Source organism: Semicossyphus pulcher, unplaced genomic scaffold (assembly GCF_022749685.1).
Source record: "Semicossyphus pulcher isolate SPU_LCO1_2020_fin unplaced genomic scaffold, fSemPul1.0.p SCAF_1, whole genome shotgun sequence".
Lineage (NCBI taxonomy): Eukaryota > Metazoa > Chordata > Actinopteri > Labriformes > Labridae > Semicossyphus > Semicossyphus pulcher.
This window is the reverse complement of record NW_027211603.1, coordinates 7322442-7345894: the sequence shown is the minus strand read 5'-3', so window position 1 is coordinate 7345894 and position 23453 is coordinate 7322442. Positions and strand designations below refer to the sequence as shown.

Here is a 23453-nt window from a genome sequence, read left to right as displayed (position 1 = left end):
TTTCTCTCTGCTTCTATCCCTCCTCCTCTCCCTTCATCTTCCCCTTCATCCAGCCATGGCGCCATTAGTTTTCCCTCCCCCACCTCTTAAACCTGTGGCAGCAAACAGAAGAATCCTGTCCTCCCCTCCCATCAGAGGTACAGGACCCCCGCTGAGAGACGGAGATGCCTCATCACTGCCTGAGTGCTCACTGTGTCTCCATCTTTTCCTCTCTCTCTCCGTCGCTCTGTGTATTTATGAGTGCAGGCATCAGGAGTGCTGGCATGATAAATTGACGCGTGTGCTGTTCCCAAAGCTGCAGCTTGACAAAGTGGCAGGCACATGGAGACACTGGAAGGGATATATTTAGAGAGACGCACATACCGTTACTTCATTAGTAAATCAATTAATTACAGCAGACTGGAGCTGCAGACATGCCTGTGAAATGACACAGAAACCAAGAGTCGACTACTGTGTTTCAGGATGACTTGGCGTTGCCGTTAACGACTGAAAGTAGATACAACCTCTGAATGTTATTGGCTTTGATCTGGGCCAAGAAAGTTAACACCTAATAAAGCTTCGAAAGGTTACAGAAGTCAAGAAAACCCACACGAGTTTTATTTAGATGTCGCTAATTTGCAACGTGTGAAACCAAATGAAGAGGAAGTTTGACTTTGGCTGTTACGTATCTAAAGACAAACAAATTAAAAGCAACATGGAGGCTTCAACACTGTGTTTGTATCATAATAACATATCAAACAGCGGCTTTCTAGTCAGCCAGAATTAATTTGCACATATTTCTATAGCCGCTTTCCCACTGGTCAAAAAACCCGCTAACACTCTGCTTTTTGCTTAATGGGAAAGGTTACAATCGGCATTCAGCCACGGGTCAAATGACTCTGCAGTAGACCCGGGTAATTATCGCCTCGGCTACGATCGGCATTGACGGGAACACAAAATTGTGCCGACACACTAATCTCCGCCCCCTTCCCGGCGCGATGCTGTGCTCCGTCTGTAACTTCTGCGACTCCTTGTCATCTCAGCTACAAATTCCGCCCGTCTCCGTCCAAGCAGCGCTCGAACATCGTTCCAAATTTGTCGACGCCGAGTTTGATGAATAGACTGAATGAGTAATAGATGGAATAAAGACCTAACCACGGTAACATCTTCACTGTTTACTAACCCTGTTTTTGACGTTTTTGTGACGTCAGACGGTGATGCAGCAGAAAAAAGACATCTATTAGCGGGTCTACCCGGGTCTGAAAAACCTGCGTAATTTTGGTGGGAAAAGGGTATATGACGGCATTAAGCTTGAACAGATATACTAAACAACTCTTGCAGAAAAACAATAATAATCATAATATTAATACGTTTTATTTGTATAATACTTCTAAAGGTAGTCAAGGACACTTAAAACACAGTATATATAAAAACACAGTAAAAGCAAATAAACAGTGTAAAGCAATCGAAGTACAGAAATAACAGTTAAATATTCAGTATATCTGTATACTATACACATAATGAGTCGTCACAGGTTAAAAGCAGATTTAAATAGGTGGGTTTTGTGTGCATGTTTGAAAGAGGGGCGTGAGGGAGAGTGTCTGAGGTGTTGGGGGAGAGAGTTCCCCCCAAGTCTGGTGCTTGTATGGGGTGAGAGGGGTGAGGAGGTTGGCGTCGGCGGATCTGAGGTTGCAGGTGGGAGTATGCTGGTGAAGGAGGTCAGTGAGGCAGGAGGGGGTGAGATTGTGGAGGGCCTTGTAGGTGAGGAGGAGGATTTTGAACTGGATTCTATATTGAATGAGGAGCCAGTGGAGGTTTTGAAGGACTGAGGTGTTGTGATCTCTGGTGGGAGAGTGGGTGAACAGAAGAGCAGCATGTAGAGTATTTTGGGTGGATGTGCCATATAGGATGCTGCTGCAGTAGTCCAGTCGTGAGGTGATGAAGGCGTGGATGAGTGTTTCAGCGGCTGGGAAGGAGAGGGAGGGGCGAAGACGGGCGATGTTTTTGAGATGGAAAAATGCAGTTTTTGTGATGTAGTTAACATTAGAATGCAGCCAATAACTCCTGTTGTTTAAAACGAGTGGAAGTACTTACATTTTAACTGTCTGGACCCTGAAAATATTAAGCCATAAGGAAACTACTGGCAAAAAACAAGCCTAACATATAAAATAAGGATTAATGGACCGAGTCCACTGCAGCTGACTGACAATAAACTGAACACAACCAGGCCAAAGTAAAGCTTTTAATACCAGACCTGGTTGCCAGAAGCAATTCCACTCACACTGTGAACACAAAGCACAAAAAGATCCAAACTCTTCCACCTTGTGTTTCAACTGTCTCACTAATCCTTAAGAGAGATGATATCGGCAGCAAATTAGTATCACAAACAGGCACTCAAATATTGAATCGGTATTGTTGTTACAAAACAAGCTGTAATTATTTCCACATGGACTTCTGATACACATGAGAGACTGGAACACAGCAGCCTAGATCCATTGTTGTGGCTGTGTGTGTCTTTATTGTTGTCCTCTTCTAATACAAATCAAGAAGTACTTGAATTGACATTGAATTGAAAGAAGGCAGAAAAGGGAAGAGGGATGCTTAAAAGGAGGTCCCAGGACTGCTGTCAGTGTGATATACTGCAGCAGCTCGAGCTGGTGCTGCGGCAAGAAATTCACTTTATTAAGAATCCATGTAATATAAAATGTAACTAGAGCACGATTAAACGACAAAGAAACAGACAGTTTTAGTTGAATTTAAGACGGCGGAGCAGTGAAAAAAAAACGTCTTACAAAATCCCCCTTAACACATTTGTAACCGACAAGCTGCAGACGCGGGGTTCCTTCCTCTACATCAGACCGCCACCCTTATTCCCTGTTCAAATCAAGAAGTGAGAATAGGCTGCTAAAAGACCCTTCCCTCCAGCCACACTCCACCAGCACTGACTGAAAGCACGGGCCCACTTCAGGGAGTACAGCATGCTCCATCATCTGCTCGCAGGGTCACGGCCGGGCCAGCGGGAGTGAGTGTGTAACGTTGTGAGCATGTGAATGTGTCGGCACAGTGCAAAGCCGCGCGGCATGTTTTCTGTTGGCACCGTCTGCATCGTGACTCTACCTTCAACAGCAGGCACCAGTGTGAAGAAGTGACAGTTAAACAGCATGTCATGTACTGCTGGGAGGTACATGCATGCACACATATGGACACACTTCTTTTACTGTATGGTGACGGCCTTCAGGAGGGCTTCATGAGGTCACAGCGACACCAACTAATTATGTTTGCCGATTGATCCGACTGAATCGTTTCTCATTGTTTGTTCGAGCCTGCAATCATCATGTCAAGGCTACTCTTCTTTGCAGTGACCCTGTTTTTGTTCCTGCTGAATCTTTGTCATATTCTTGATGCTTACTAGTTCCCACATACACAATTAAGCCCGGCAATATATAGGTCAAAGGTGTTGATGTAAAAACTTTCTAGTTTTACTGTAGATAAAGTGCAGAAAACAATGCTTGAGGTGTTTTCATTGTGTCACATGTAGCAGAGCCTCCAGCTGATCACTCGATGTTACACTGTAGAATTCATTAACAATGTATAGTAGTGTTACATATCCTTTAATAAGGGCTGCACGGTGGTACAGAGATTTGCGCTGTTGCCTCACAGCTTGAAAGTTCCTAGTTCGAACCCCGGTGGTACCTTTCTGTGTAGAGTTTGCATGCTCTCCCCGTGCATGTGTGGGTTCCTTCCACAGTCCAAAGACATGCTCGTTAGGTTCACTGGTGACTCTAAATTGCACGTAGGTGTGAATGTGAGCGTTCCAGGTTGTCTGTCTCCATGTGTCAGCCCTGTGATTGACTGCCGATCAGTCTAGAGTGTAACCCTGCCTCTTGCCCAATGACAGCTGGGATAGGCTCCAGCCCCCTGCGACTGTGCACAGGATAGGCGGTGTAGATGATGGATGGATGGATCCTTTAATAAAATAATTTGTTGAAGAAAGCAGCCTACTCAGTACCTATATGTGGTCAAATGGCTATAAAACCATATAAATTGTCTATTCCAACACAAGAAATTCACCATATTGGTCGCCATATTTGCAATCAGTGAACTTTTACCCACAAAAGTTGTGTAGGATCTGTCCCTAAAGACCCCTTTCAGTCTGGCTCTAAGCACCAGTATTTAGAGGACAAAATAGCTGAAATATACGTGACAGCATAATGCAGCCACTTCCAAGGATCCTGCAACAATTAGTCCTTTCACTCCCTCTGTAGTGCTCAATCTTTGTTAGAAAGGAATTGATTCTAGCTGTTGCCTTTTTTTGCCTGCAGTTTGTGGTGTTTCTTTAAAAAGTTTTCAAAATGTACATTTAATTTTGCTAAAGCTCCGAATGATTCAGTAGGAACAGAGATTAGCAGCTTTAACGGGGAGAGGAGTGGGTTGTTGACACTAAGTAGGAGATAATTAAGCTTAACTGAGGGATAAAACCTCCAAAACAGAAGTTGAATCTTTTCCATTTGAATCACCAAATGTACCTGTTTCCAACAGCTACATCACCACATAGCTGATGCGGCTCCAAGCACTGCAGGTGCTATTATAATAAGTACCTTATCAGAACTTGCAGTTATGTATTATCTGCTGGGGCTCGGTTGATTAAATAAATATGATAATATTGTTGTTTTATTTGGAACACTTTCGTGGTATTAATAAATTTGTCTGATCATGAAAAGGCAATACAAAGACAAATCAGGGCATGAGATGGAGAATATTAATCGTGTGTAAATGTGAAGATATCTTCCACCAAAGTTTTGCCCCATAGCACAATATATTAAGATTCAAATTTGGGGATGAAGCCCTAAAATGTGCACTCAGTGTCTTAACTGAAACACACACACACACGCTCATACACGCACACACAACATGTTAATGCTGTGATTAGTGAGTGCGTTCCCTCACTGGAGGCAGTAGGAAGCTGATCAGAGGGATTGTAGCCCAAATTGATTGTGAGGAGCTGAAATCAGCCTTCACCAAATTGCAGTTTGTACGGCTGCTGATGGCAGAGTGGGTGTTTGTGTTGTGGCTCTGTCTCTCTGGGGTGCTGCCGTGCACGTGTGTGCGTGTCTGTGTGAGTGTGTGTTTACAAGCTGAGCCTCTCACAGCACGGCTGAACTTTTCTATGGGTTGTATTTACTCAACCGTGGTGAAAGGCTCTGGCTCATTTATAAATGGTCTGTCGCCTAAGTGCTAACTGCAAAATGTTATGGGTGCCTATTTCCCTGTTGTTTTGCAAAGGAAAGCACAAAGAGGATGAAAATAGCCTTCAGTACCTGCGTCAGCGCAGTTCTTTGAAGGTCAGTCTTGTTATCAACACCAGTTGAGCCTGACTGCGTACGTACGCGTGAGAGATCTGTTTTTTCCCCGACGGTCTGTTTTACACACCTCACTAGCATGTGCCCTTTTTTACGATATAACATGATCCGCCTCCAACACACACTCATTCAGGATGCCGATCTGATGTTTTTGGATGTGGAAAGTCCTCTGGGTGCAGTAATTGGAAGCACCACGTCGCAGAAAAACATCGCTTTTCCTTCACACCCTTCCCTTAGCTGCAGGGAGCCGACCCCTGCGAGCGGCGTCACCTAAGCTGGAGCTTTTATTTTTCCTGTTAGCACCCACCCCCTGCCTCTCCGCTGAGCCTCCCAGTTTCCATAAGCTAAAAGTAGAATAGTGAGTAACATCACAGTAGGCTGTGTGCACCCTGCTGTCTGCTAGCGTAGCGCTAAAGCAGCTTCTCAGTGGGACTAACCTGGGGATGCTGCTTTATTGGTGGGAGTCTGATTGGCTGGACCGTTTGTTAGCAAGTCTCCCGAGGGGGATGCGTCTGCTCCCGCTCCTGCAAACATCCCATTTGACCTTTTCAGCCCTTCGCTGGTTGTTCAGCTCCACTTACTTTACACATGAAATGTTGCAAGAGCTCACATACACGTATTCACTATCTTACAGGGAGCTTCAATGAAATCAATTACTTCATTCCAGGCCTGCTCTGTTTTCCTGGAAAGGTTGAACTGTAGCCTTGTACCTCCAAGGTAATAAGATACAAAGGCATGCAGAAAGAGCTTGTTTCCAGTTCTGGGCATCGCCGGCAAAATGCTCTAGAGATGTGCAGCATCACTGGCTGTTTTGATCTGCTTGAAAGGCGAGCCCAAGAGGCTCCTCTTTCCTCTCCCAGCCAGCATGTGGAGCATGTGATGCATATGATGCAGATTTGTCAAAGTGGGAAGGGAGGTGTGGGGGCAGAGGGGTTTACATTGTATACCATAGTTACACATCCTCATTTGCATACAGAGTCTGGGCTAGCAGCTGTTAGCTTATGATCGTGCATGTTTCTGCGAGTGAGTGTGTGATGAAGCAAGACGTTCAGGGGAACAAAGCAATCACACCCAAATTAACTCCACAGTGGCTCACGGATCAAGGGGCTACATGTGTTTGATGGTGAAGGGACGCTGTATATACACACAGTGGATGATTAATTATTGATACAACCGACCCCATTCAATTACTGCCGTCATTTCCAAATAGGGGCTCCCCTTTGTGTTGGGATCTGTGGATCCTCTGGGTTTTTTTCTTGTCTCACCACAACATATATGGCATTCTCCACATTCCCACACATTAAATCCCCCATGTGAAGTGTTTACTTTGAAAACCCAGAGCAGGGATTGTCACTTTTTATGAAAACCAAATTACCAGAAAATAAATGGCTGGAGGGCCGAGGGTGGATGCAAACACAGACATACCATCATCCAATCCAAAACACACCCCATACTGATGCCTTCTAGTTGTTTATGCAGTCCCATGGGGAATTGGAGAATGTTGATTTTGGATGTGAAAAGCAAGATAAATGTTAAATTGAACAAACTGTGCCATTTAAGAGGAAATCGCTGCAGGGTTTCAAAGGGACAGCTTCTCTGGTTGATAAACAAGACCATGCGCAGGCTTAGGGAGCTGTCTGATAAAGAGTCCATCCTCGGAAGTGCAAACACCCCCTGACTGCTAAAGCGTTTGCTGCATCACCACATGGCATCCAGGAGTACAGTGGATCTATCAGATTGGTCCTTCGTCTCCGCTGCCGTGACAAAGAAGTGTTTAGGAGGCGGATATTCATGTGTGACCCACTCTAACTTTATCACAGCATTTATAGCGTGTGCTTTCTGAAGCAGAGAAACTGTGTTATGTTGTTGTTAAATTCTTAATTTCTCCTAATTTGCCTGACTTTGATGTGTCCCCTCTGGCGCCACCATCATCAGCATCTTCACCGCCTGAAGATTGTTCCAGAAAAATATTTCAATCACTCTGAGAGACTTAATGAGGAGAACATTCACTGATTTTTTGGGATTGCCATGTATTTTTTAAATAACTAAAAGCTTATTTCTCTCCAGAGGAACGTGCCATTTTTCAAACATTTCTTCGAACATGCCCCAGAAAGTTGACGGGGAGGAACACGGAGGAGATGTTTGACATTTTTTGGAGAATCAGTTTGAGACACAAAGACTTTTTCTTTTCTGGATTATGTCAGTGAGTTGGAACATCTCGTCAGTTTAAGCCTTTGTGAGTTTTGAGCTGCACTTTAATCCTGACTGTCTCTCATTATCACAGCCAGGGGGAATGTGTGGAGTTACTGATATGCTCCATCAATCTGATACTCTCTCTCTCTGTCAGTGTCCTCTTGGTGAACACAATACATAGTCCGTTTTTTATCCATTGTTGATGATAGTCTTTCACTTCTATTGTGTATGTAATTGCCTCTAAGTGTGTTGTATTGCTTGTGAAGCATTTTTAAGTGTTGAAAACCATGTAAAGAATAGAGTTTGTTATTGTTGTCGACAAGCTACTTGAGAGGAAACTAGAAGAATAAGAAACACACTAGGTCAGCCTTTTTCTCTCTCTCACTCTTCACCTCTCACTTTGTCTTCACTTGAAACATTTTTCTTCTCTTTTTGAGCTCAGTTTCCTTTGTCGGCGCATTAAGGAGCTGCTCAAATGTCATGAGCTGTCAGACTTGCTCATCTCTGCAGTCTTATCTTGAAAGAGAGCGAGGGGAACAAGATGATGGGGGAGAAAAAGCAGCCACAGCTGTCAGGAGCTGCTCTGAGGAACCAACTGTTTTTCCGACACATTTACTTGAGAACCCATAAGAGCAATTAAATGGTTCTGTTGCTGCTAAAATCAGAGCCCAAATACACAATTGTATTCTTGCTATGTAATTTGGGGATTCGTGTACATAAAAGTAAGTAATAGTAAGCAATTTGTTTCAATCCAAATTTGATATATTCTTTTAATTCTCTGTAAACTCTCCTTATATTGGGTTTGATTTGGGCGTGATTGTGCTTCATTAAGAAAATTAATTAACAAACCAAAAGAATAGTCAGATAGCCGATATTTCGCTACTCACACCGAGCATAAGCATTTGATCGGTGCATATGATGGCTGTGTTTAAGTGTCAACTGCGGTTGTCTATTTTTGGCTGCAGGAGTTCAGTGCAGTCTGTTGATCTGTTTATGCAGGCAGGTGTTGAGCATCAACAAGGGGAATTAGTTCTGTTATATTATAGAACCACCATACGCTACAGAGCTATCATCTGTATTAATAACTTTTAAAGCGGCATGAGGCATCAAAGCTAATGTAGCCTGTATGCTAACTGTTCTGATTAAGCAATACTCTAATTCTGTCACAGGTAATCACAGCCGTGATGATATTCAGTACAACATCACGACCTCAAGTGTGATATTGCTTTTATAAGCAGCAAATTGTTGTAAAATGTAACAATTTACAACAGATTACTTTTTGCTTCACCAACTCAACTAGTTCCACAACTTAACTGAAACTGGACTGTTGTTGCCGAGCAACCCAAACGTTCTCCTGCACTCTGTGTCTCCAGGTTACCACAGATCAGCTGTTTTTATCATGTACATTTATCTGTTTGTTTCAATTGATCATCAACCAGTGAAATAAGAGTCTGCTGTGTGATTCAGAGGTACCAGCTTAATTAGTGTAGACATACACAGTCTGCTGTAATGTTAACAGTTTTCAGAACACCTGGCTGAGGCGGAGTGATACACAGAGTGAAACGTCCCAGCGATGTTGTTCTCTATATCAGCACTCATGGAATGTCTCTTGTCCAATCAGATGACTTGGTTGGAGCTAACAGTTGTACAATAAGGTTTATCTATAGCAAAGCATTTGTAACTCGGCATCCAGTGGCCAGTTGAAGTGGATTTTCAGATAGCAGTCTCGTCTCCTTCCTCCTCTCTTTCTGACTGGGTCTGCTCAAACATACTGCATTGGGCCAGACGACTCTGGCATGGTCGTGCCATTACAGTGTGTGCAGCCAGAGAGACGTCAATCGAAAAGTGATCTGCCACACTTACACAGTCTTGAGAAAATGGCCCAAACTGTGAAATTAGCTGTTCTTTCATAGTTTTCTCATAGTCTCTCGTCTCTCTAGTTTTCTAAGTGTTGATGCTCACTGAGACGCTCCAGTTTGATATATTTTTACAATTCCAATCCAGGCCAAATTTCCAGAGGCTTTGAATATACATTTAAGTGAATAGTCTCTTTGTATTTTTGTCCTTGTTCAGACAGAAGCTATGATTTCTCTGTAATCATCTTTAACCACAAGCCCAGCGATGTGCTGCTCAGTTGGTAGCCATACATTTTCCCATCATGGCACCATTGTACGAGTCTGAAACATGACAAAGACTGCCAGTTGTATCTGACAGTCTGCTTTGTGTTGGCCTTGTGAAAGCTCTGGACTCTGCTTTTTGAGCACATTGTTCAGTCTCGTTCTGCTCATTCTGCAGCAGATAAAAGTGGTGACTCAGTAATGGACCATTAGCATTGTGCTGGATCTGCCTCTTACGCAGCCATCATTACCGAACCACATTAGACATGGAAACCAGTCCTAAGAAAATCCATTTTGCAGGAGTCTGGCACGGCTTCTGAATTCCCTCTGATAGACTATCTGTAGTTACAGTGCTGTGGGTGCTTCTGGCTGATATCTGCATTCAGTAGATTTATGCTCTCTTGGTGGAGGTGCGTAGTCTGAGCCAGAGAGGTAGGCTGTCTTATCTGTGTACTCAGACCACATGATGAAAAAACTCCTTGGCGTAGCTTTACAGCTACGCTCTCTTGGGAACACAGCAAAGGATTATGGAGTTAGAAAGGGAAGATAAAAGTTAAACTCACGAGGCTTTAATCAGAACTTTGACGCTACTCCAATTATTTTTAATTGAGAAACGGCTTTAACTTCCATTGAATATTAAGATGAATACTTTGCTGTGCGCGTCTTTGTCTTGACTGTTTTGCGTATTGGTTACCCAGATTTATTATGCAGATCTAGAGTAACCTTCCTCGTTAAGACTTAATGCCAGCCATTCATTACCTCTGGCACAGAGACTAATGACACTATTAATCAGCTGTGAAAAGAGCTTGGCAGCAGAAGTGGGAGGCTGACACCTCCTTACTGTAACAATTCGAGGCATGCACGTACAAGACAGATTGTCAGAAGGACATCGAAAACTGCCCGGCACGTCGATTACCTGCAGCTGACAGCGTGTCTGAAGATGGGAACTACATCTAATGGTTTTATTTCCACTCCTTGGCCCATCCCATAATGCATTTCCCCCCCGAGGCTTTACTGTACCTCTTTGTCTGACCTGACGCTGATTTAGGGATTATTTTTGCTGAAGTGTGATGTTCTGTCCGAGAGACGTACAACCTTTTATCTGATTTCCTTTGTTCTGAGATCCACAGCGATGGACACGTTGACTCAGGGATTTACGGTAGTGACCAAAGTGCCTGTGAGGTGTAGGTTCCTGTTTCCAGAGCCTTTTTGGAGTGACCCCCTCGGCCCTTTGAGAAACATTTATAGCAGCACTCAACTTTATCCTTTTCTCTCTGATGGTGCACTAAAATGAAGCCTCTTCTTCAGCACTGTATGTCTTTAACCACAAAATATGTCTACTCATATATGTCTAAAGCTTGGTCTCAATCGGCAAGCGGTGGCTTAATTCCAGACGTGAAGCATATTCAGGACACGTGGGATCCTGTCCTACTTTTGCAGTTTAGTGTTTGCATATTAAACGAGAACGGCTTTAAAGGGAAATCATTGTATTTCTAATTACTGTGAAGCCTTCTTGTGTTAAACTAATTCCACTATTTCCTGTTTTCTATGACTGACTCCCTCCAGTCCTCCTTTGGCTTTAGTCTTAAGATGAAAGTGCCTATTAGTTTTAGTTTAGTTTCACATTTTAGTCATTTTTATAGTAACTTTATAGTAAAAAAGGGTCTCCCCAGTCTACCGCTTCTTGTTTTTACCTGTTTACTTTTGGCAAAATGAACACTTTAAATTTCAGTAGATCATCCATACAGCTAAAGGCCGATGAAGACACAGCATCTAAGGACACTGGATTACATTTTCATCGCTGACTGCAGCAGACAGCCAGTGATCGCTGCTTTTTGGGCAGAGAAAACGTCAAATGAGACATAATACGCCCCTTATTCTGTGAGCGCGCACAGAGCCTGAGGCAGAAAGAGTTAAAAGGGAAAGTTCATAACCACCTTTGTGATACGCGTCGTCTCTAACTGGTGCTTGAGGCTTTAAAATATCATGGATTTTAAATGTCCGACAGCGCACCACTAACATTTTAGTCCCGTCTCGTCTCGTTAACGGAAAGAAAACATACGTGTTGTCAGAGTTTTTATTATTAAAGGGTCAGTTTGCCCACTTTCAACCTCAGTCCTATCGTGCTATTATGGGGAGCTAATGCCATTTTGGTAATAGCTTATGGGCTGTTCCTTTCAGAGGGGGGAAGGGAGATGCAATGCATGCTAGGTGTTGCTTCTATCGATTGCAGAGAACACCAGCTTTGATTGACAGTGGCTTTTTCCAGTGGCAAATTGCTCCTTTAAGGATCTTTTTTTAGCTCGTCAACGTCTCGTCTTTGTCATGGTAAAAATGTCGCTGTCGATCATTTATCATCATAATTTTAGTTTTTAGTTTATCGTGCGGCATCCCTCTTGACTTCCTGTGTGGGGCTCATAAACTGCTTTAATCAGTTTTTTACTAATGTCTACCTGCTGAATACTTAAAATAAATCGTTAAAGAAATTGAACTCAAGAGTCACTAACATGTCTTTGATGCATTTTCAAGTTTTCCACCCGTGCCCGGTTTCCCTTTCTTTTCCTGCAGGTTTCCTTTTTCTCACTTTATCTTCTTCTCTGAAACCTTTTCATTGATTTAGACTCTCCTTGCATGCATACATACATACAGTATGAGCCTCCGTGCAAGCCTTTGTTCATAAAACACTTTTTACATAAAGGTCTGAACGCAGTCTCTTGAGGAGCACTCCCTCGCCGGCTCTGTGCGGCTACCATCATGAACTCTATCAGTACGTTGGCTTTGTTTATAGATGTAGTAGTTTGAACCAGTTTCATTAGCTAGGAGTTGGTTGTGCAAATCCAAGGTAAAATCTGGACGTCTTTATTATTAATTAATTACTTCGACTGCAGTCTCTTTCTGTTATTGATCTCCTACTTGTTTCTGTAGTCTATAAAGGTTCCCTATAAAGCAACATGCGTCAGCCTTGGTCTGTATTCTCTTTGTTTTAAAGTAGCTTTTTCTGACGTTCCTGTTCGTTGGGTTGTGTTGTCTTGTAGGTTCACATTTTAGATTTGCTTGAGGATCTTCCTCATCAACAAACAGGCTTCAAGCTGTTTACACTGTGTGTCTGTTTATGCTTACACTGTAAGAACCCTTCACCAGTGCGATGTGAGACACCAGCGTTTTCTCCTCTTTCTGCTGTGTGTGTGCAGCTTTATAAATGAGGATAATTGTTCAGCATCTGGTAATTTACACTGCAGTCACAAAGTATTAGGATGATAATATGTTTTCCGTTGTTTTTGGCGCTAATCCAGCAAAGTGGATTAGGAATGAAACAGTGGCTTTGAGGTTGAAGTGCTGACTTACAGCTTTGAGGTCGTTTGAGGCTGCTGAGTGAAGAGTCCCACAGTCGCACTTTTTAAACACCAATTTTTCACATACAGACAAGGTAAAGGATGATGTTTTATAGGACCGAGCAGTGGAATAATCCTGCAGGAGAAAACATTTAAAGGCAGAAAACATTAGATTGAAGCTAAAAGTAAAGATATCAAGTGTCCTTTGCAGCTAAATGATATATGATGAATTCATTTAGTTCTAGTTTTAGCACAGCAAGAATCCAAGAAGAAACACATGGATGGTTTGGTGTAGTCACTGTGCACACACGCATAAAGCTGTAAACATATATACAAATACCTTTAAAGCTCCTTCAGCAGTTTTTGCACATGCAGAAAGTCACTTCTTGGTAAACAAGCTGATCTCAGTGTGTGTGTGCGTGAGAGAGAGAGTCTGAGTGTTTGTGTACAGAAAAGTGTGTGCGGAACGAGTAATTTGTTCGAAGAAAAAAGCAGCAAATCCTTCATATCGCTCCAATCACAGAAGTCAGAGAACTCGGTGTATTTGAAATGAATACAAATATTGAAAGCGAAGTTAGCGGAGAGTCCACATGCCATAACAGACAAACAAGCCAGCAGCCGCTTTGCATTTCAAAACAATTTCCCCAGTAATAAAACAGACGGCTCTCGTTTGCGCGCCGCACTCGCCGAGCTCCTTTTCTATATTTCAGCTTTGCCCTCGAGTCCGTTTCTCCGACCTGCACACAAATGGAAATGTCACACGGACTGACATTCTTTCCGTATGGTTTCGCTTCGCCCACTTGCCAGGCAAATGGAAAGCAGATCTCGCTGAGTCCGACCGCAGATTGTTCCTCAAAAAAGGAGAAAAAACAACCACCAAGTGAAATCAAAAACATTTCTGTGGTTAGTCTGTGGAATGTGACGGGAAAAGTGTTTAAAAAACATCATCTGGTGTGTTATTTGAGAGACTCCAGAATCCACTTTTTTTAGGAGGGTTGGGTTACTCTTCAGTTGTTTTACTGTTTCTTAAATAAAACAGTTTATTTCCTTTAAACATAGACGGTTTTCTTGTGTGCATTTTAAAAGGTGGCTTTGTTCCTGTTTAAACAAACTCTATCTCTGTTTTCCATCGAATTCTGGCCGGACGTCTCAAAGAAATCCAGACTAATCATTTTTAATCACAGATTGGCAAGAAGGCCGTCTATTAAAAATGAAATGTATGATGCTGTGTTCTGCTCCCACTACCCTGACATTAGAGAGCTGTGTGTAGATCTGCATGTGTAGTCCCCTTGTATTGTGCTTTTATTTGTCAGCTTTGTGAATGTAGTAGAAGTGTTTTATTTCTGTGGTTCCTTGTCACGCCAACAGTCTTTTTTTGTTACGTTGTTGTTATTTTGTTTTTTCTTCTTTTTTTTGTTTCCTTCCTTTCTTTCGTTTCACTGTCATTTCCATTTCAACTCCTCTCCTCTCCTCGACCTGTTCCTTTTGAACGCCTCTGCGTGATATCTCCCCTCCCCTCCCACACTGCCACTGTCTCCTGTCTCTCCCCGTCTCCCTGCACCCATCCCCTCTCCATCCCTCCCTCCTTCCTCTTCCTCCCGACCCAAAGACGTAGCCCTGCCCTCTTCCCTCCCCCCCTCACTGACTCCTAACACTACTGACCATGTAACGCCAGGCTCCGGAGGTGTAGCCAGTCCAGCAGGGCCCACCCCCTCCGCCCCCCGGGACGTTGTGGCTTCGCTTGTTTCCACCCGCTTCATCAAACTGACCTGGCGCCCGCCGGCGGAACCCCACGGAGACGAGTTAACCTACTCAGTTTTCTACAGCCAGGAGGGCACCAGCAGGTAGTACACACACTACGATGTAGGACTGCCAGGAGGGTACTAATACGCACATTACTGCTGGAGTCAGCAGGGTACTAATATACATAATTCCTGCGCAGGAGTCTCGGACCACTCTGAAAATATCTCATTAAAGCAGTTAAAGCACTTATCAAAGCAGCAAGTGTTTGTTAATTAAAAAACAAACTTCCTTCCTCAAAGGATTACCTGTTAACACTGAAGTATGGACCCACAAAATCTGTTCAAACATGGTAATTTCAATTTTTTTCCTTCAAGCCCTGCGATGACTCTTCCACAGCTTTGTGTGTGGAGGATTTATTGTATATGACCGAGAGGGAAATTTAAGAAGCTGAGAGGATTTTCCACAAATTCCTCTTTTGGCTGCTTTTCATGCTTTCTGTAAAAGAGCTTCAAGAAATGTTCAGACAGAAGTGTTTTACTCAGTGCTACAGCTTGAAATGCAAATGCATACATTACTTTATGTGGAAATGCATGAAGTGTTCAAGTACATTTTACACAAACCAGTGTGACTGTGCAGATGCAGTCTAAGCGTAGACAGAAGAGTGCTTATATTCTGACCTTAACTTAATAATCAACAGAAAAAAGTCATTTTAGTCATTTATCAAACTAGCAAATGTTGTTTCTAGTTTGTCAATTTGTCAGTTTCTAATTGGTAGCTTTCTACTTTTAAAGTTATAATTTTGAAGATCTCAGTTTCATTCTCTTTGGCGCCACCTATGGCGATAAACGGTAATTGCAGGAGCACACTTCCCAGATATCCAGACATGTGTGACGTCCTCGGTTGGCTCCGGTTGTAACTCTTGACTTTCCTCGCTGACGGTCGCTTTCCTTTTTAGACTGTCATTTCACTTACAGCAGCCGCTTAGCTCCGCCTACCCTCTCTGGCAGACCAATCACTGCTGGCTGATGGAAAACGCGTCACTAACTGGGCACCGCTTGTGATTGTTTCTGCTAAAGTCACACCAGACACCCAGTCTGTAATACTGCAAATGCAAAGGCTTTCATCAGTGGGCCATAGGCTCAGTCACCACTGTGTGACCTCATTCGGCGATAGATAGTGACTTAACAGACATTTATTTAAATGAAAATCTTCGAGATTATTACTTTAATATCAGATTTCATGAATATGATATATCATGTTTTGATCTCATGCATAGCCAAAGCTCTTGGAACATTTTAGGGTTGTAAAAAATTACAAACACTAAAAAAAATCTGTTCCACACATTAAATATGTTCTTTTATTAATAGATAAGACAGATGCATTAGAATTTTTTTAATCTTCTGATGCGTGTGTGTTTGCGCCCAGGGAGCGGGTGGTGAACACCAGCCGTCCGGGGGAAATGCAGGTCACAATCCAAAACCTGATGCCAGACACCAAATATCGCTTCAGGGTCGTGGCCCACAACAGCAACGGCCAGGGAGAGAGCTCTGCATCGCTCAAAGTGGCCACCCAGGCTGAAGGTAAAGCCACACACACAGACACGCAAACACAGACTTTCATTTATATATGCCCAGTAAACAGGACACACTAAACATAAAGGCAAACTCCAGCCAGTTTGTTGGAAACATGCAGCACTGGCAACACTGAGGCAAACAGGATGAACTCCCAAATGTGCAAATAAACACTCACACAAACAAATATTCACTCACATACAGCATACACTCACTTCAAACAGGGACACCTCCTCTTTCCTCACACACACACACACACACACACACACACACACACACACACACACTCACTCATAGTCTGTTTATCGTTGTGCATGAAGGCAGACCACCCCACAGCCAACCAGAGAAATGCAGCGTTGTCTTCTCATGAGCCACCTCTTGTTTACACCCCAGCGTTTGCTATAAGCCCTCTGTGTGTGTGTTTCTTTAAACCATGCCTACCTGAGTGAGGAAAGTCTGAAATTCCAGATTTGAAACATTTCCCTCTTCCAGGCTGTACAGAGATCCTTTGCAGAAGCTCATTAGGATGTTCTGACTGGAGGACACATGAGAAAGACTGAGGGAACAAAGTGTTTCTCCTCTCCTCCTTCTCTCTTTGTTTCTGGTTGTGTCAGCCTCCACATGGCTGCTGCTCTAAATCTCTCTTTCACCTACATTTGAGAGTGCTGTGAAGGGGATATCCCAGCGCAGTCTCAGGGTGGACGTCCCTCACCTCCAGACTCGGCTACAGCTCAGTCACTGTCAGTTTGTAGGTCAGCCACTGTTACTCTACCTGCGTCCTTGGTTGGAGGGCGACGGATCGACACAGAAACACACAGTACACCTTAATGTCTGCCAGCAGGCGCAAAGCCCCCCGTGGGGAGAGCTGTGAGGGCGGGCTGTACCTGTGCAGTACATCTCTTACGTGTGTGTGTGTGTGCACTTTTAGTGTAAGAACAAGCTATGAATTGGAGCTAAAACTGTTGACCTACGTCTGAGTGCCAGGTATGTGCACACAATGCTGCCCCCGAAACACCTCCCCGCAGAGACTGGCTTAATAAACCTGTACACACGCACACACACACACACACACACTGAAATCCATACGTCAACATCAAGCTCACACCAACAAATAGGCGCTTCTCTCTTCTGTCAGAGACACCAGCAGCTAAAGCTTGCAACATATATACAGTATATATATACAGAGACATAAATCTGTGTCTGACAGCGAGCACTTTAACCTCATTGTCATTATTTGATTAAAATAAATCAACTACGGCAAAGACAACAAGAAATGTCACTGTCCATAAATACTAACTGACACAGAGCTCTGTTTACAGCGCTGTCGCAAAGTATTAGGGCAGTGATACGTATGTCGTTCTGATGGCTCTGTCTGCCAGCACACTGGATAAGAAATACAATATTTACTTACATGTTAAAGTGCTGACTGTCGCCTTTAATTTTCACTTGCAGCAGAGTAGAAATGGCAGCTCTATTTATCCATAAGCCCCTGTTCTCTGTGGATGTAAAGTAATCATAAGTCACATACACTTATATATCTATATATAATGTTTATCATCTCATCTCTTTAGATGTCTGTCCTTCTCTTATTAGCTTACATAAAAAGAGCTGCCTGACAAGGACATTATCAATCTAATACACAGACTTGTAAAGGATGATGTGCAGCAAGCAGGTTGTTATCGTGGAAATAAAGCAGGGTGATGCACGGCCCACACTTGAAGAGGTGGGGCTTGTCTCACCCTGAAGGAGAGCAACAACCCACACGCTCTACAGTATCCAGCTCATAACATGTCAAACTTTGTCATTTGGAGCCAGAGTTGCGCAGTAGAGATTGGCGGGTGGAGTCGCAGTAGCCACTTCAGCTAACCAAAACACAACTTACTGCAAGACAAAGATCCCACATGTCAGCGTGTTTAACAACAGAACAGCTTCTCTGTGTTGGTCTGAAGTTAACATTCGCAGATATGGAAACTTCAATGACTGTAGTGGTTTGTTTTAGTTACATCTCCTCTCACCGTTCATCCTCCACTCTGCTAATCCGGAACAGATCGGCTGCAATATTTGTCAACAGAGCTGTCAATCATCAATTAAAACTAAACTTATCGGAAAAATTAACACTTGGACGTAAATCATCATGATAAGAACTAACTATAATGACAGAAACCATGTTTGAGAAACATTTATTTGGTGTGTATTTTGATTTTATAGTTTGACTCATGTCCCATCTGTTAACATGGAGGAGGCAGGCTTTATGACCTATACTGCAGCCAGTCAGCAGGGGGCGATAGAGAGGGTTTGGATTCACTTTTAAGGGAGTTGTCATGTCGTCCATCTTTTTATACATACACATAAAAAAAACAGTCCAAATGTCCAGATGAGTGTAACGGTTTATTAAACTAAATACTGAACGGAATTCTAATACACAAAGCAAAATACAACGTAGCGTGATGGTCAACAGAAAATATCTGAGCCTGACTCTCCCTCTTTGTCTGAACTCCCACCACCCAACTAAACAGGTAAATAAAGGTGAGAACCCACCAAGGTGCCAATTTCCAGAAGTGATTAAACTATTAAAGGAGTGCAAATAAACAAATGATAATGGACATAGTAATAAAGCTCATTATGGCGCCTACAACCTGAATTGAAAATTGTTTTAATTCTACCTCTAGAAATTTTAATGTTGGAAGATAGCAAAGGTAAACTCTGTAGCCTCCTTAAGATTAGCCTATTTAGCTGAACATTTCCATTAATGGTGAAGTTAGACAGAGTGAACAGGGTCGAACAAATCAATTTGAATTGATATGATGATCTTCATCTGTCATTGGAGCTGTCTCTTTAAGTGGTCTGTTATCATAGCAGCCGTTTTCTATACAGAAATAACAGACTGTGAAAAATTGAGTATTCAACAAAGTCGTGCAAGAAACTGTAATACACCCTTCCCTACCAAACAAAAGCTAGAGACACGGTGATGTTTTTGTTTAGGCACACCTCCACTTTGTTTGACATGGGAATAACAGGAGAATCAACATGGCTGACGGCCCAGTCCAAACGGGACAGAGCGGCCTCCACAGAGCTGCAGACACTGAGCTGTCTTCTGGTCTGAGCTTGTGGGGAAATGTGGCCGTGAAGGAGCCAAGAATGTGTGTTTTTGGCAGCGGTGACTAGACACTGCTAAATTGAGTTCATGTCTTTTGAGATGTAACAAAATGCTTCACAAGCGTGGAAGGTTCAAGATAAGAGATTAAAAATCTGATTTTCTAATTTCTGCTCCCCTGCTTTATCTGTTTTTTTCCTTCAGTCCAAGTGCCAGGCCCTGCTCCGAACCTGCAGGCGGTCTCCAACACACCGACCTCCGTCTCTCTGAGCTGGGACAAACCGCTCACTGGCAACGGGGAGATCGTCACCTACAAGCTGTACTACACGGACAAAAGCCTTGGCAACGAACAGGTAGGATGAAGTCCTTATTTACTAGACTTAATTCATGTGTTTACAGGAATTCAGACTGTCAAACACCACTCCAAATATAATAGAAAGCTTCTGTTTTTATCTTTTATTGTAGATCAAAGATAAATAATGTAAAACCTGCATTTGTTTTCAGATTACATTTGTTATGAAGGAAAAGATTAAAAGACGGCAGCCATCAAACATGGAATATTTCCAGCTTTTCAGTTTTCTTTGTGTTTCTCCTTGAAACACGCAGCTTATGTCTCACTACCCACACTGCCTTGTAAGAGGAGAAAAACTGTATGTAGCTGACGCTTGATTTTGCAGGGTTCATTAGGTACAGTAAAAAGAATATGACTGTGTAGACTAATGTAAATGTGATGAGGTAAGGAGTTCCTAATCATTTTGCCCAAAGACTCTTTGTTCTGCTTTTCGCCCACACTTTTGATTATGCATCTCATACAGAAACACATTTTGTGCAGAAAAAGAGGGCAGATAAGATTCCCCCTGCTGCAGGTCTAACTCTGTCACAAGAGTGGAGTCTCGCTGGTCAGATATAGAGTCAGCCCCAGCAGTAGCAGTAACAGTGGGCAAGCCAGTGAAGCATTAAAAAGCCTTTAATATGATAATGGATGAAACGTCAGCCGGCGTACTGAGTAATGATGCCTCAGCTCCCGGGAGAGGAGAGCCAGAGATGAGGTGAAAAAGGCGAGAGATGAAGAGAGGGATGAGAAGAAAGAAAGAAGAGGTGAAGGGAACGGACAGAGGAGAGATGAAGTTAGAAAGATGCAATACTGGAGAAGACATGAAATATTAAAGGACAGGGGCGAGGCAGGGACGACCCATGATGCATCTCAAGGCCGACGTAGTCACAGGCGAACATCTGACCCGAGATCAGAGGCCGCGATCGGACCGCTCCGGAGGCGAGATTAGATTTCAACCAAGTCTCAGCTTTTTACTCTGAATGTTACGAGCGAGGAGCTGAATGCAAATTGGCCGGGAGTAATTGGGCATGTGCCAGCGTCGTGCCCAATTTGTAAAGCGAAAAGTGGTAATCACAGAACGCATAATTTGTGTCTCAGTGGAAGGAGACATTTTTAAACGGAATTACAAACAGAAATGTTAGTGTGATGAAATGATAAAATCAGGCGTCACATTTTGTTGCTTTGCAATATTTGAGAGATTGCTTTGGTTGCGAGTGTATCGGATCTGTCTTACTGACAGCATGTTTGTGCCACTATCTAATTTGAGCACTCAAACTGTACATTACAGCAGCTGTAATTCTGCCTCCGTCAACATGCTGTCAGTAGTGAAACACTCAAATAGATGTATGTTTTGTGAGATATTAGCAGTCACACAACTCTTTCTCTCTTTTTCCCTCCCTCTCTTTCAGGACGTTGACATCGACAGTCAGTCGTACACCATGACCGGGCTGAAGAAGAACACAGAGTACAGTTTCCGAGTGGTGGCAAACAACAAGCATGGCCCAGGAGTCTCCACTGAAGACGTCGTCGTCCGAACCCTGTCTGATGGTCAGTTGGTTACCATATACCATCTACCATATGCTTTACATACAGGTCCAGCAAGAGGCATTTGTAATCGAACTCTTACTGTGCTGTAGATTTATTGTAATAATTACTCTAAAATCCAGAATATAAGTCGCACAGAGGGGCTATCCCAGAGGGAAAAAGGTTTTCTGTAGCTATTTCAACAGTTATTTCAACACTATTTAAATTTATTTTAATTTAAAATATTCAAAACACTCACAAATTACAGCCTACCGTCTTATCCCGGTGCTTGAGCTAGCGGTAGCTGGCAGCCTACAGTAACGTTGATCGTTGTGAGGGTGGCTGCTACAATGGTGATCATGACGGTGCATGTCCGTGACGAAGCGTTAGCAACAGTCAAGTTAGTTTTTACTTACTTAAAACAGCGAGGAAAACAGCACTGCGCCATCTTGTAAATAGGATATGTTGCAGCGGCTTGGACCCAGAAACAGTTTAATGCAGAGGTGTGACATCACCACTTAACAACCGACATTTTTAACTAGATTATAGCGCCATCGTCTGGGTAAAATACCGTCACACCATAGCATACCTCTCTCTGCATTTTATGCTAGTATACTGGTCGCACCGGTATATAGGATACAGCTCACTTTTTAGATGGAGAAAAAAAAAGGTATTAAAAGTGCGTCTTACACCCCGAAATTTTACGGTAATCTCTAATCTTCGATTGGTCGGCCTGTTTTCTTCTACATTAAACAATCGATTTGTCCATGAAATGTTGGTAATGTGATGAATGTTTCTCACAATTTCACAAGATGATGACTTTTCTTTCTTAGAGCAACACTCACAAACCTAAAGTATTACGTTTACAATCACATAATGAAAAGAAAGGAAACAAATACCTTAAGTTAGCTGGACTAAGGGCTGGAGTTTTAGTTTGAAAACTATTATATTTCTGTCGATCTGTTTGTAGTTCCAACTCTACAGTCGGTTATATTTTTCTGTTTTGTTTTATACTGAAATAAATAAATGATGTTGTCTTTGTTTCACAGTACCAAGTTCGCCTCCTCAAAACCTGACTCTGGAGGTCCAGAACTCAAAGGTAAGACTTTGCAGCCTCGACTAGCTGGTTCACTTTTTCCTCTTGTCTCATTTAGGTCTTCAAAGAGTTCACATTTGTTGCACGCACTTCCTCGAACACAACATACAAATGAAATCAAAACCGCCTGCAGCTCAGCTGTTTGTTGTGCACTGTATGCAGCCGCTTCACTAAATCCACAAACACTCACTCACGCACACACACAAACAGAGGAACAGATACATAGCCTGCAGACCAGAGCACTGTTGTTTCTCTGTGTGATTATCTGCGTCAGAGGCCTGCAGCCCCAGCTGGTTAAGAGGGTGTGTGAACCCTCATCGATCCTCTCATCGGCAGGAGACTCGCCTGTCAGAAGATTTTATCCTCTGCGTCACTCTTCATCTGTACAGTATGTGGAAAGAAGACGCCTGCGGCTAAAATCTAAATGGATACGAAAAAAATATTTCTCTGATAGATGCAGGCATTCGAGATATAAACCTGGGGGCACCGGTGTAGCTCAGTGGTGAAAAAGAACGCGCCCCATGTATAGAGGCACAGCCCTCGATGCCTTCGGTTCGACTTCGACCTTCGGCTCTTTGCTGCACATCATCCCCACTCTCTCCTCCCAAATTGTTGGAAAGTGAAATATATTTTATCTTGATTCATTTTTTCTTTTTGGATCACAGATTGGACTTGATCACATTTCTCACAGGCCAGACAACAACTCCCGATGCCTCATGCTCTTTTTAAGTTTGATGTTAAATCAGATTTACTACAGTTAAACAAACTGTAGTTGCTGTGTGACACTCGTGATAAGATAAAGCTGCTGAAGCGGCTGCAGGCTTCACAACAGGCTCCTGATTACAGCAGGAAACTGGCCTCGGCTGCCTGTCTCTTTCGCCATTTGATCTTCAAACACGGAGCTGTAGGCCTGTTTATTGTATGTTTCCACCCGAGTGTTGGATTAAAATTGATAAAAGAGGATTCTCACTCATGACACGTGAGGCAGCGAGTGCAAACAGAGAGCAGCAAAGAGGAAGAAGAAGATAGGGAAAAGCTCAGGGTGCGTGCATTGACTACAAAAGCATCAGCCGGCGCTTTCAGCTCTTTGCTGGTCGATGCAGAGCTCGA

General features: G+C 43.1%; 1 protein-coding gene across 1 annotated transcript in view; it reads left to right on the top strand.

Moving 5' to 3' along the window:
• The window catches only part of neo1a (neogenin 1a), a 181159-nt gene that overhangs the window by 128834 nt on the left and 28872 nt on the right, over window positions 1-23453 (top strand). The window contains exons 8-12 of the mRNA XM_069657918.1: window positions 14591-14825; window positions 16150-16304; window positions 19594-19742; window positions 21133-21271; window positions 22297-22346. Coding sequence (XP_069514019.1) covers window positions 14591-14825; window positions 16150-16304; window positions 19594-19742; window positions 21133-21271; window positions 22297-22346 — 728 coding nt within the window. The remainder of the gene's footprint in view (window positions 1-14590; window positions 14826-16149; window positions 16305-19593; window positions 19743-21132; window positions 21272-22296; window positions 22347-23453) is intronic.